Genomic DNA, 10,029 nt, shown 5'->3' with positions numbered 1-10,029 from the left:
AAAAATTAGCTGGTGGTAGTGGTGCAAGCCTGTCATCTCAGCTACTCTGGAGGCTGAGGTGGGAGGAGTCCTTGAGTCTGGGAGGTCGAGGCTGCAGCGAGCTATGATTATATCATTGCACTCCAGCCTGGGCAACAGAGTGAGACCCGGTTTCTAAAATTAAAAAAAAAAAAAAAAATAATAATAATAATAAAAACTGAGCCGCTATGCCTGGGGACAGAGCAGGTGGGGAGGATGGCAGGGGACAGCACACAATTCTCACCCCTCCCCCATCTCCCCTGGCCCCCCCACAGAGGGGGAGGCAGTGTCCCCCCTCCCACCCCGCCTGCCTGTCTCCAGCTTACCCTGAAGGTCCCCCAGAGAGAAAAGAGGGGACTCGGGCGTCCCTGGTTCCCGATCTGTGGCGCCAGCTGGATTCTAATTAGCCACCAGAGCTTGAGAGACAGGAAGCAAGGGGCTGGGGGCGGGGGCTTGGATTCCTGCCCAAGATGGGGAGGCTGCAAGTCAGGCTGCATGCCTGGGTCCCTCACTTGGGAGGACACTCATTACCTCCTTGCTCACGGTGAGGATGCAAGTAGGGGAGATGAGTGGGCAGGGTCAGGACAGGGGCATGGGGAAGAGGCTTCCGGAGGGTCCAAGGCCTGCCTGGGATCTCCCCATGAGCTGTCCCAGGAGGTTCTGGCGGGGAAGAGTTGGCAGTCTCTTTGCCCAGAGGTGCCCAGATGGGTGGGTCTGCCTGCTGGGTGTAAGGGTGGGGGGTGTGGTGTGAGCTGCAGGCCCTGGAGGGGGCCCTACAGATAGGGTTGGCTCGAGGGACATGCTGGACCTCAGCCTCTCAGAGCCACTCAGCCACCAGCAGGAGGAGAGGGGAGCGACCTGGAGGCCCTATCCCCACCTCACTCTCCCTGTCCTCCCTCAGGCTGGTGGTCCAGGCCGTGGTGCCTGCCAGGTGATGCGGGGCGAAGCCCCCCGCACAGGCCACTGAGAGCCCCGGACACGCACCCGGCTGCCACCATGGCCCGCCTAGCCGCAGTGCTCTGGAATCTGTGTGTCACCGCCGTCCTGGTCACCTCGGCCACCCAAGGTAGGTGCTGCTGGGGCCAGGGAGGGGCCGTGGCTCCCAAACCCTGCTGGGAGGGCAGATAAAATGTTGAAAACCCTCCTGATCACTCAGTAAAGAATTACAGTCCCCTGCCCCGCCCCAGACCTCAGCTGGAGCAGGCCAGTGGAAGACTCAGTGGTAACACACACCCCAGTGCCACCAAGAGGCCCCTGGACCATCCCCTTACCTCCAACAAGTCGGCTGGGCCAGGTTGGTAGGGGCCATCCCGCTGTGGCCCCTGGGACCAGGACAGGCCTTCTTGGTGAGCCGATGCTCCTCTCTCTCTCTCTCTCTCTCTCTCTGTCTCTCTGTGATTACATCTTCAAGGCTCTCACTGGGAAGAAGGCTTAATTAAAGCATGCCTGCTGACGTTTATTTAAAAACAACTAATTACCCGGCTCGGCCCTATGCCGGCCCTGGGATCCTGCACACGCCACTATTAGTGCCCCAAGCCTGCCCGCCCACCCTCACCAATTACTCAATTACTGGCCCCGTGGCGGGCCCAGGCCGGGGGCAAGGGCGGGATAAGGTGAGAGGCCAAGAGAAGAGGCCAGTGGGCCTGGTCCCTCACTCTGGGATGTGCCCCCTGCCCACCCCAACATCCCTGTATGAAGGGCATTGGTGGGTGACTGCTCCCTGTGGCCCTGCCCTCTGGAAAACTCCAAAGGTTGGAGGGACACAGTTCGGCTGGGCCCCAGGGCCTTGGCACTGCCCCGCTGGCCGGCAACCTCACTCCTCTGCTGCTACATTCTCTGCCCATCCAGGTCCTGCCCCATAGCCCCAGCTGGGCCAGGAGGGACTGCTTCCACCCCCAGACCCATCTGAGCCAGCCTTCCACCCCCGGCCCTCCCTCCTAAGCCCGGGAAGGCTAAAATTAGATGAGGAGGCAGATGGTGCTGGAAGAACACATGTGAAATGTTCCCCCTGCTGGGACTCAACTCACCCCAAAAAACCCCAAGGGCCTCCCTGCCATAACCCTGGGGTACCCACCCAGATCTCTGGAAAGGCTCAGCTCTGTCACTGTCTCACACGAGTGCCCTCCCGAAACCTCGTACAGCAGGTGGTCACTTCCTTCACCTACAAGCGACGGTCCCCACATTGGGACATCTGGGCCCCTGGCTGAATCCCTGCTCCCCTCCAGCACCTCGCAGGGCCTGGCTGGAACCAGCGTCACAGAAGGTGCTGCCCCGGCCAGCATGGACCCTGCCAGGCACCCTCTGTTGTGCAGACAAACCGCCTTAATAATATTCATAATAACAATAATTAGCATTCATATCATCTCACTGCGCTCTGTGCACATTAACACCCTGGAGCCATCACAACAGTCCTGTGAGATGGGAATTGTCCTCTCTGCCCCTCGGGAGGGACAGAGGCACAGAGGCAGTCAGTGACTTGGATGAGGCTGCAGCCGGGGAGTGGCCGGGCTGGAATTCCAACCCCAGCCGGCTGTCTGGCTCCTACATTCTAGTTCTCCATCTCCGTGTGGTACAACATGATGACCAACATGGGGCAGCGCAATCCCCCCAGGGAGCTCAGCCTGCTCAGGACATGTCCCTTCCTTGTCACAGTGAAACCCCAGGAGGTTTACCAGATGATACTGATCAGGCACCCTCCGTGTGCAGAGTGCCATGCTCAGTGCTTCCTTCAAGAGCATTTTCTAAGGTACAGGATCCCTGCAGGATGACCCGGGGCTGTAGGTGCTCATTTTACAGATTGGGAAACTGAGGCTTGGGGAGAGAACAACAGTGGCTGTTCAAACTTTTTTAAATGTTTTTATTTTGAGACGGAGTTTTGCTCTTGTCGCCCAGGCTGGAGTGCAGTGGTGTGATCTCGGCTCACTGCAACCTCTGCCTCCCGGGTTCAAGCGATTCTCCTGCCTCAGCCTCCCGAGTAGCTGGGATTACAGGCGCCTGCCACCACGCCCAGCTAATTTTTTGTATTTTTAGTAGAGACGGGGTTTCACCATGTTGGCCAGGCTAGTCTCGAACTCCTGACCTCCGGTGATCCACCCACCTCGGCCTCCCAAAGTGCTGGGATTACAGGTGTGAGCCACTGCGCCCGGCCACTGTTCGAACTTGAGCATGCATCACCATCACCTGGTTGGCACATAGCCCTGCAGGCTCCTGGCCTCACCCCTGGGATTTTGATCCAGCAGGCCGAGGATAGGGCCCGAATCTGCATTCTGAACCTGCCCTCACATCTGCCCTGTCAGCGGCAAAGCCAGTCTCTGTGGTTTCTTCTAGAAACATGAGTTCACTCCCGTGCTTTCTGTGCTCCTCGCATGGGGTGGGGTGAAGTTAGGGAAGTCCCCAAGACAAGCCTCCCTTCTGACACCAATGACAAGTTTGGGGGTCCCCCGAGAACACTCAGGTATGATCATTCACTAGAAAGACTTGGAACTAACTAGAACATGTTACGCTCACAGTTTATTTATTATTTATTTATTTTTTCGAGACGGAGTCTCGCTCTGTCGCCCAGGCTGGAGTGCAGTGGCGTGATCTCGGCTCACTGCAAGCTCCATCTCCCAGGTTCACGGCATTCTCCTGCCTCAGCCTCCTGAGTAGCTGGGACTACAGGTGCCCGCCACCACCCAATGCTAATTTGCTCACAGTTTATTACATCAAAAGGATACAGATTAAAATCAGGGTCAGGTGCACTGGCTCACTCCTGTAATCCCAACACTTTGGGAAGCCAAGGCGGGAGGATCGCTTGAGCTCAAGAGTTCGAGACCAGCCTGGGCAACATAGCAAGTACCCCATCTCTACAAAAAATAAAAAAAATTAGCCAGGCATGGTGTTATGTGCCTATAGTCCCAGCTACTCGGGAGGCTGAGGCAGGAGGATCCCCTGAGCCCAGGAGTTTGAGGCTGCAGTGAGCTATGATCACATCACTGTGCTCTAACCTTGGTGACAGGGTGAGACCCTGTCTGAAAAAACAAACAAGCCAGGCACGGTGGCTCACGCCTGTAATCCCAGCACTTTGGGAGGCTCAGGTGGGCAGATCACCTGAGGTCAGGAGTTTGAGACCAGCCTGGCCAACATGGCAAAACCCCATCTCTACTAAAAATACAAAAATTAGTGGGGTGTGGTGGCAGGCGCCTGTAATCCCAGCTACTCGGGAAGCTGAGGCAGGAGAATTGCTTGAACCTGGGAGGCAGAGGTTGCAGTGAGCTGAGATCGTGCCACTGCACTCCAGCCTGGGTGACAGAGCGAGACTCTGTCTCAAAACAAATAGAAGTCAGGCAAGGGAAGAGGTGCATAGGGCAGAGTCCAAGAAAGTTCCATGCATAGAGTTTCCAGTTACCCCCTTCAGTGGAGTCTTGGACAGTGTTAACTCTCCCGGCAACAATGTGTGACAACACACATGGTGTATTGCCAACCATAGAGGCTCCCCCAAGCCTTGTTATCCAGGGTCTGTATTGGAGCTCAGTTCTGTATTCTGTAGCCCTGATTGACCACCTACAGGGCTGAGCTGAATCTCTAGCATCTCTAGAAGTCAGCTGAGACTACGTGACCCAAAGCTCCTGCCCTAAGTCCTGTTAGCATATTCATTAACTAGGGCCGCCCTAACAAAGTACCAGAGACCATGTGTCTTTGTTTGTCACCCAGGCTGGAGTACAATGGCATGATCTCTGCATGCCATCACTGCAACCTCCACCTCCTGGGTTCAAGTAATTGTCCTACCTCAGCCTCCTGAGTAGCTGGGATTACAGGCGCCTGCCACCACACCTGGCTAATTTTTGTAGTTTTTTTAAGTAGAGATGGGGGTTTCGCCATGTTGGCCAGGCTGGTCTCAAACTCCTGACCTCAGGTGATTTGCCCACCTCGACCTCCCAAAGTGCTGGGATTACAGGTGTGAGCCACCGAGCCCGGCCTAGACCATGTGTCTTAAGCAACAGACATTGATTGTCTCACAGTTGCAAAGGCCAGAAGTCTGAGGTCAAGGTTTCCGCCAGGGTTGGTTCCTTCTGAGGCCTCTCTCCTTGGCATTTATTTATTTGTTTCTTTGTTTGACGGAGTCTCGCTCTGTAGCCCAGGGTGGAGTGCGTTGGTGCAATCTCAGCTCACTGCAAGCTCCACCTCCTGGGTTCAGGCCATTCTCCTGCCTCAGCCCCCTGAGTAGCTGGGACTACAGGTGCCCGCCGCCATGCCTGGCTAATGTTTTGTATTTTTAGTAGAGATGGGGTTTCACTGTGTTAGCCAGGATGGTCTCCATCACCTCACCTCATGATCTGCTCGCCCTGGCCTCCCGAAGTGCTGGGATTACAGGCATGAGCCACCGTGCCCGACCTATTTATTTATTCATTTATTATTTATTTTTGAGATGGAGTGTCACTCTGTCACCCAGGCTGGAGTGCAGTGGCACGATCTGGGCTCACTGCATCCTCTGCCTCCCTGGTTCAAGTGATTCTCCTGCCTCAGCCTCTCAAGTCACTGGGATTGCAGGCACGTGCCACCACGTCCAGCTGATTTTTGTATTTTTAGTAGAGATGGGGTTTCACTATGTTGGCCAGGCTGGTCTCAAACTCCTGACCTCAGGTGAGCCACCGCCTCAGCCTCCCAAAGTACTGGGATTACAGGTGTGAGCCACTGCACCTGGCCTCTCCTTGGCTCATAGATAGATGGCCACCTGCTCCTGTGTCTTCACATTGTCTTCCCCCTGTACACATCTATGCCCAAATTTCTCCTTTTAGCCAGGTGTGAGGACTGAGGCCCATAATCCTAGCACTTTGAGAGGCCAAGGCAGGAGGATTACTTGAGACCAGACTAGTTGGGCAACATAGACAAGGGACCCATTTCTATGAAACAATTTTAAAAATTAGCCAGACATGGTGGCGTGAATCTGTAGTCCCAGCTGCTTGGGAGGTTGAGGCAGGATCACCTGAGCCCAGGAGGTTGAGATTTGCAGTGAGCCGTGATCGCACCACTGCACTCCAGCCTGGGTGACAGAGGAAGATCCTATCTTAACAACAACCCCCCACCCCCTCTTTTTTTATTGAGATAGGGTCTCACTCTGTTGCCCAGGCTAGAGTGCAATGGCACAATCATGGCTCACTGAGCCCCAACCTCCTGGGCTCAGGTGATCCTCCCACCTCAGCCTCCCCAGTAGCTGGGACTACAGGTGTGTGCCACCACGTCTGGCTAATTTGTGTATTTTTGGTAGAGACAGGGTTTCACTATATTGCCCAGGCTGGTCTCAAACTCCTGGGCTCAAGCAATTTGCTCACCTCTGTCTCCCAAAATGCTGCGCCTGGCCAAAATTTCCTGTTTTTATAAGGACCACAGTCTTATTGGATTGGGGCCTACCCTAATAGCTTCATTTGAATTTACCTCTATGAAGACCTTATCTCCAAATAATGTCACATTTTCAGGTCCTGGGGGTTAGGACTTCAGCATATGAATTTTCAGGGGGCCACAGTTCAATCCATAACAGCATATCTGGTGTAGCCCGAGGGCCCCAGGAAAACAGACACTCTTATCAAGCAGAGCATTCCAAAGGCTCAGACATCACCTCCAAGGAGCTGAGAGTCCAGGCACTCCCTGGGCCAGGTTAATGTCCTCACTACACAAGTGGGCACACTGAGAGGCCCATTCTACAGCTGAATCAAAACTGAGGCTGCCTCAGCCGGCTTCCGAGACACAGGCGAGCTACAGGTGGTGTTTTCTCGGCAGTGGGCAGGGTCTTCCCTTCCTGGCCCAGGCCCAGGAGTGACACCGGCCCCAACCCTCCCTGCAGGCCTGAGCCGGGCCGGGCTCCCGTTCGGGCTGATGCGCCGGGAGCTGGCGTGTGAAGGCTACCCCATCGAGCTGCGGTGCCCCGGCAGCGACGTCATCATGGTGGAGAACGCCAACTACGGGCGCACGGACGACAAGATTTGCGACGCTGACCCTTTCCAGATGGAGAATGTGCAGTGCTACCTGCCGGACGCCTTCAAGATCATGTCACAGAGGTGAGTGGGCTCTCATGGCAGTTCCTGGATGAAGCACCCGCCTAAAAGCACTGCACACCTGCCAGTGCACCCGTTCACCTTACATCTTTTTTTAATGCATCAACACGTTTACTGAGCACTTAATAGGTGCTGGGCCCTAAGCAGACGAGAATAAGACCCAATACATCTCCCCACAGCCAGCCTGTGCCCCCGACAGAGGCCTATACCCATACATACACTGGCAAGTCCCTCCCCCCACCAGCCTCTTGCTTCCAAAAGCTTCCATCCCAAGATTAGCCAGGGCAGTTTGTTTGTTTGTTTTTGAGACGGAGTCTCACTCTCACCCAGGCTGGAGCGCGGTGGCATTTCAGCTCACTGCAACCTCCAGCTCCTGGGTTTAGGTGATTCTTCTGCCTCAGCCTCCCAAGTAGCTGGGGATTATAGGCGCACACCACCACGCCTAACTAATTTTTTTTGTATTTTTAGTAGAGACAGGGTTTTGTAATTGGCCAGGCAGGTCTCGAACTCCTGACCTCAGGTGATCCGCCCACCTCGACCACCCAAAGTGCTGGCATTACAGGCATGAGATGAGCCACCACGCCCAGCCTTAGCCAGGGCAGTTTGGAGCTTGTAAAATACAAAGAACAGCAGGACAGAGTGAAGGTGTCATGGGAGGACTTTTCCCTTTATCCCAGACTTTTTTTTTTTTTTTGAAGATAGGGTCTCACTGTCGCCCAGGCTGGAGCACAGTGGCACAATCATAGCTCACTGCAGCTCTGACCTCTCAGGCTCAAGCAATCCCCCCGCCTCAGCCTCCTGAGTAGCTGGGACTACAGGCGCATGCCACTATGCCTGGCTAATTTTATTTTATTTTTGGTAGAGGCAGGGTCTTGCTATGTTGCCCAGGCTGGTCTTAAACTCCTGGCCTGAAGCAATCCTCCTGCCTCGGCCTCTCAAAGTGCTGGGATGACAGGCATGAGCCACTGAACCTACCCATCCCAGATTTGAGAGCTCATCAGGCTACTCCAAGGAGGAGACACCTGAGCACAGATGATGGAAGCACAGGCCTGTGTGAGTGATTGTGTGTGGGGTGAGTACTTGAGCATGCAAGACTGTAACTTGGAGTGTGTCTGTGTGATTGCATGCATCTATGAGTATGATGGTGTATTTGTTTTGTTTTGTTTATTTTATTTAGTTATTTAATTTTTGAGAGAGTCTCACTCTGTCACCCAGGCTGGAGTGCAGTGGTGCGATCTCGGCTCACTGCCACCTCTGCTTCCCAGGTTCAAGCGATTCTCCTGCCTCAGCCTCCTGAGTAGCTAGGACCACAGGCGCGCACCACCACGCCGAGCTAATTTTTTTGTATTTTTAATAGAGACGGGGTTTCACCATGTTGGCCAGGATGGTCTTGATCTCTTGACCTCATGATCCGCCCGCTTGGCCTCCCAAAGTGCTGGCATTACAGGCGTGAGCCACTGCGCCCGGCCTATTTTGTTTATTTTTGAGACAGAATCTTGCTCTGTTGCCCAGGCTGCAGTGCAGTGGTGTGATCTCAGCTCACTCAGCAACCTCCACCTCCAGGGTTCAAGCAATTCTCCCACCTCAGCCTCCTGAGTAGCTGGGATTACAGGCACGCACCATCATGCCCGGCTTATTTTTGTATTTTTGTAGAGACAGGGTTTCACCATGTTGGCCAGGTTGGTCTTGAACTCCTGACCTCAGGTGGTTCGCCTGCCTGCCTTGGCCCCCTTAAGTGCTGGGATTACAGGCGTGAGCCACTACGCACGGCCTGTGTGTGTATTTGAGTGTGTGTGTGCATTTTTGAGTGTGTGACTAAATGTGTGATTGTGACTGTGTCTGTGTGTCTAAGTGTATGTGAACAGGCGCAGGTGTGTTCAGATGTGTGTGACTAAACATGTCTTTGAATATGTCTGAGTGTGTCTGTCTTTATGAGTGACTGTATTGGAGTGTGTATCTGGGGGTGTGTGTGTGTGTGTGTGAATGTGGGTGTGGGTGAATGGGTGGTTATATGTCTGAGTGTGTTCGGGTGTGTTTAAGTGTACGTGAGCGGGTGTGGGTGTGAGTGTGGGTGTGAGCATGTGTGTGAGCGTATATCTTTGAGAGCATGTGTGTTAGAGTGTGTGGCTGACTGAGGTGTGTGTTTTCGTATCTGTGGTGGGGTGGATGGGTGAGCGTGTGGGGGTGGGTGGGTGTGGCTGTGTCTTTGTGTGTTTAAGTGTGTCTGTGGGCAGATGTGTGTATGTGGATGAGGGTTTGTGTGTGGTTGACTGAGAGTGTATTTATATTTCTTTGAGTGTGTTTGTGACTGTGTGTGTGAGTGTGGAGGGGTTGCCCCAGGCTGAGGCACCACGTGTGCAAATCTGCACAAGCCTCTCTCACACCCACAGTCAGTCCACGTACAGCTGATCAGCCTTTCCTTCAAATTACACCCAGGCTGGACGCGGTGGCTCATGCCTGTAATCACAGCACTTTGGGAGGCTGAGGCAGGGGGATCGCTTTAGGTCAGGAGTTCGAGACCAGCCTGGGCAACATAGCAAGACCCTGTCTCTACTGAAAACTAAAAAATAAATTAGCCAGTCATGGTGGTGTGTGCCTGTGGTCCCAGCTACTCAGATGACTGATGCAGGAGGATCACTTGGGCCCAGGAGTTTGAGGCTTCAGTGAGCTATGATCCCACCAGTGCACTCCAGCCTGGGTGACTGAGCAAGACCCTGTCTCTAAAAATAAAAAAAAAAAACAGACCAGTCACGGTGTTTCACGCCTGTAATCCCAGCACTTTGGGAGGCCATGGCGGGTGGATCACTTGAGGTCAGGAGTTCGAGACCAACCTGGCCAACATGGTGAAACCCTGTCTCTACCAAAAATACAAAAATTAGCCTGATATGGTGGTGTGAGCCTGTAGTCCCAGCTACTTGGGAGGCTGAGGCAGGAGAATCACTTGAACCTTGGAGGCGAAGGTTGCAGTGAACCAAGATAA

The 10,029-nt window shown here is 54.1% G+C and overlaps 1 protein-coding gene across 3 annotated transcripts in view; it reads left to right on the top strand.

Annotated features, from left to right (window-relative positions):
- Positions 1 to 10,029, top strand: part of ADGRL1 (adhesion G protein-coupled receptor L1) — a 56,353-nt gene that overhangs the window by 22,486 nt on the left and 23,838 nt on the right. For 2 of the 3 annotated variants that reach the window (XM_032169940.2, XM_032169939.2), the window contains exons 2-3: positions 920 to 1,084; positions 6,839 to 7,052. In XM_032169940.2, coding sequence (XP_032025831.1) covers positions 1,015 to 1,084; positions 6,839 to 7,052 — 284 coding nt within the window. In that variant the 5' untranslated portion in view covers positions 920 to 1,014. Of the gene's footprint in view, positions 1 to 919; positions 1,085 to 6,838; positions 7,053 to 10,029 lie in introns of those variants that run through there. The other variant, XM_058424942.1, reaches the window with a different exon arrangement.

This window comes from Hylobates moloch, unplaced genomic scaffold (genome assembly GCF_009828535.3).
Source record: "Hylobates moloch isolate HMO894 unplaced genomic scaffold, HMol_V3 SCAFFOLD_12, whole genome shotgun sequence".
Taxonomy (NCBI): Eukaryota; Metazoa; Chordata; class Mammalia; order Primates; family Hylobatidae; genus Hylobates; species Hylobates moloch.
This window is presented reverse-complemented; position numbering and strand designations above follow the sequence as displayed.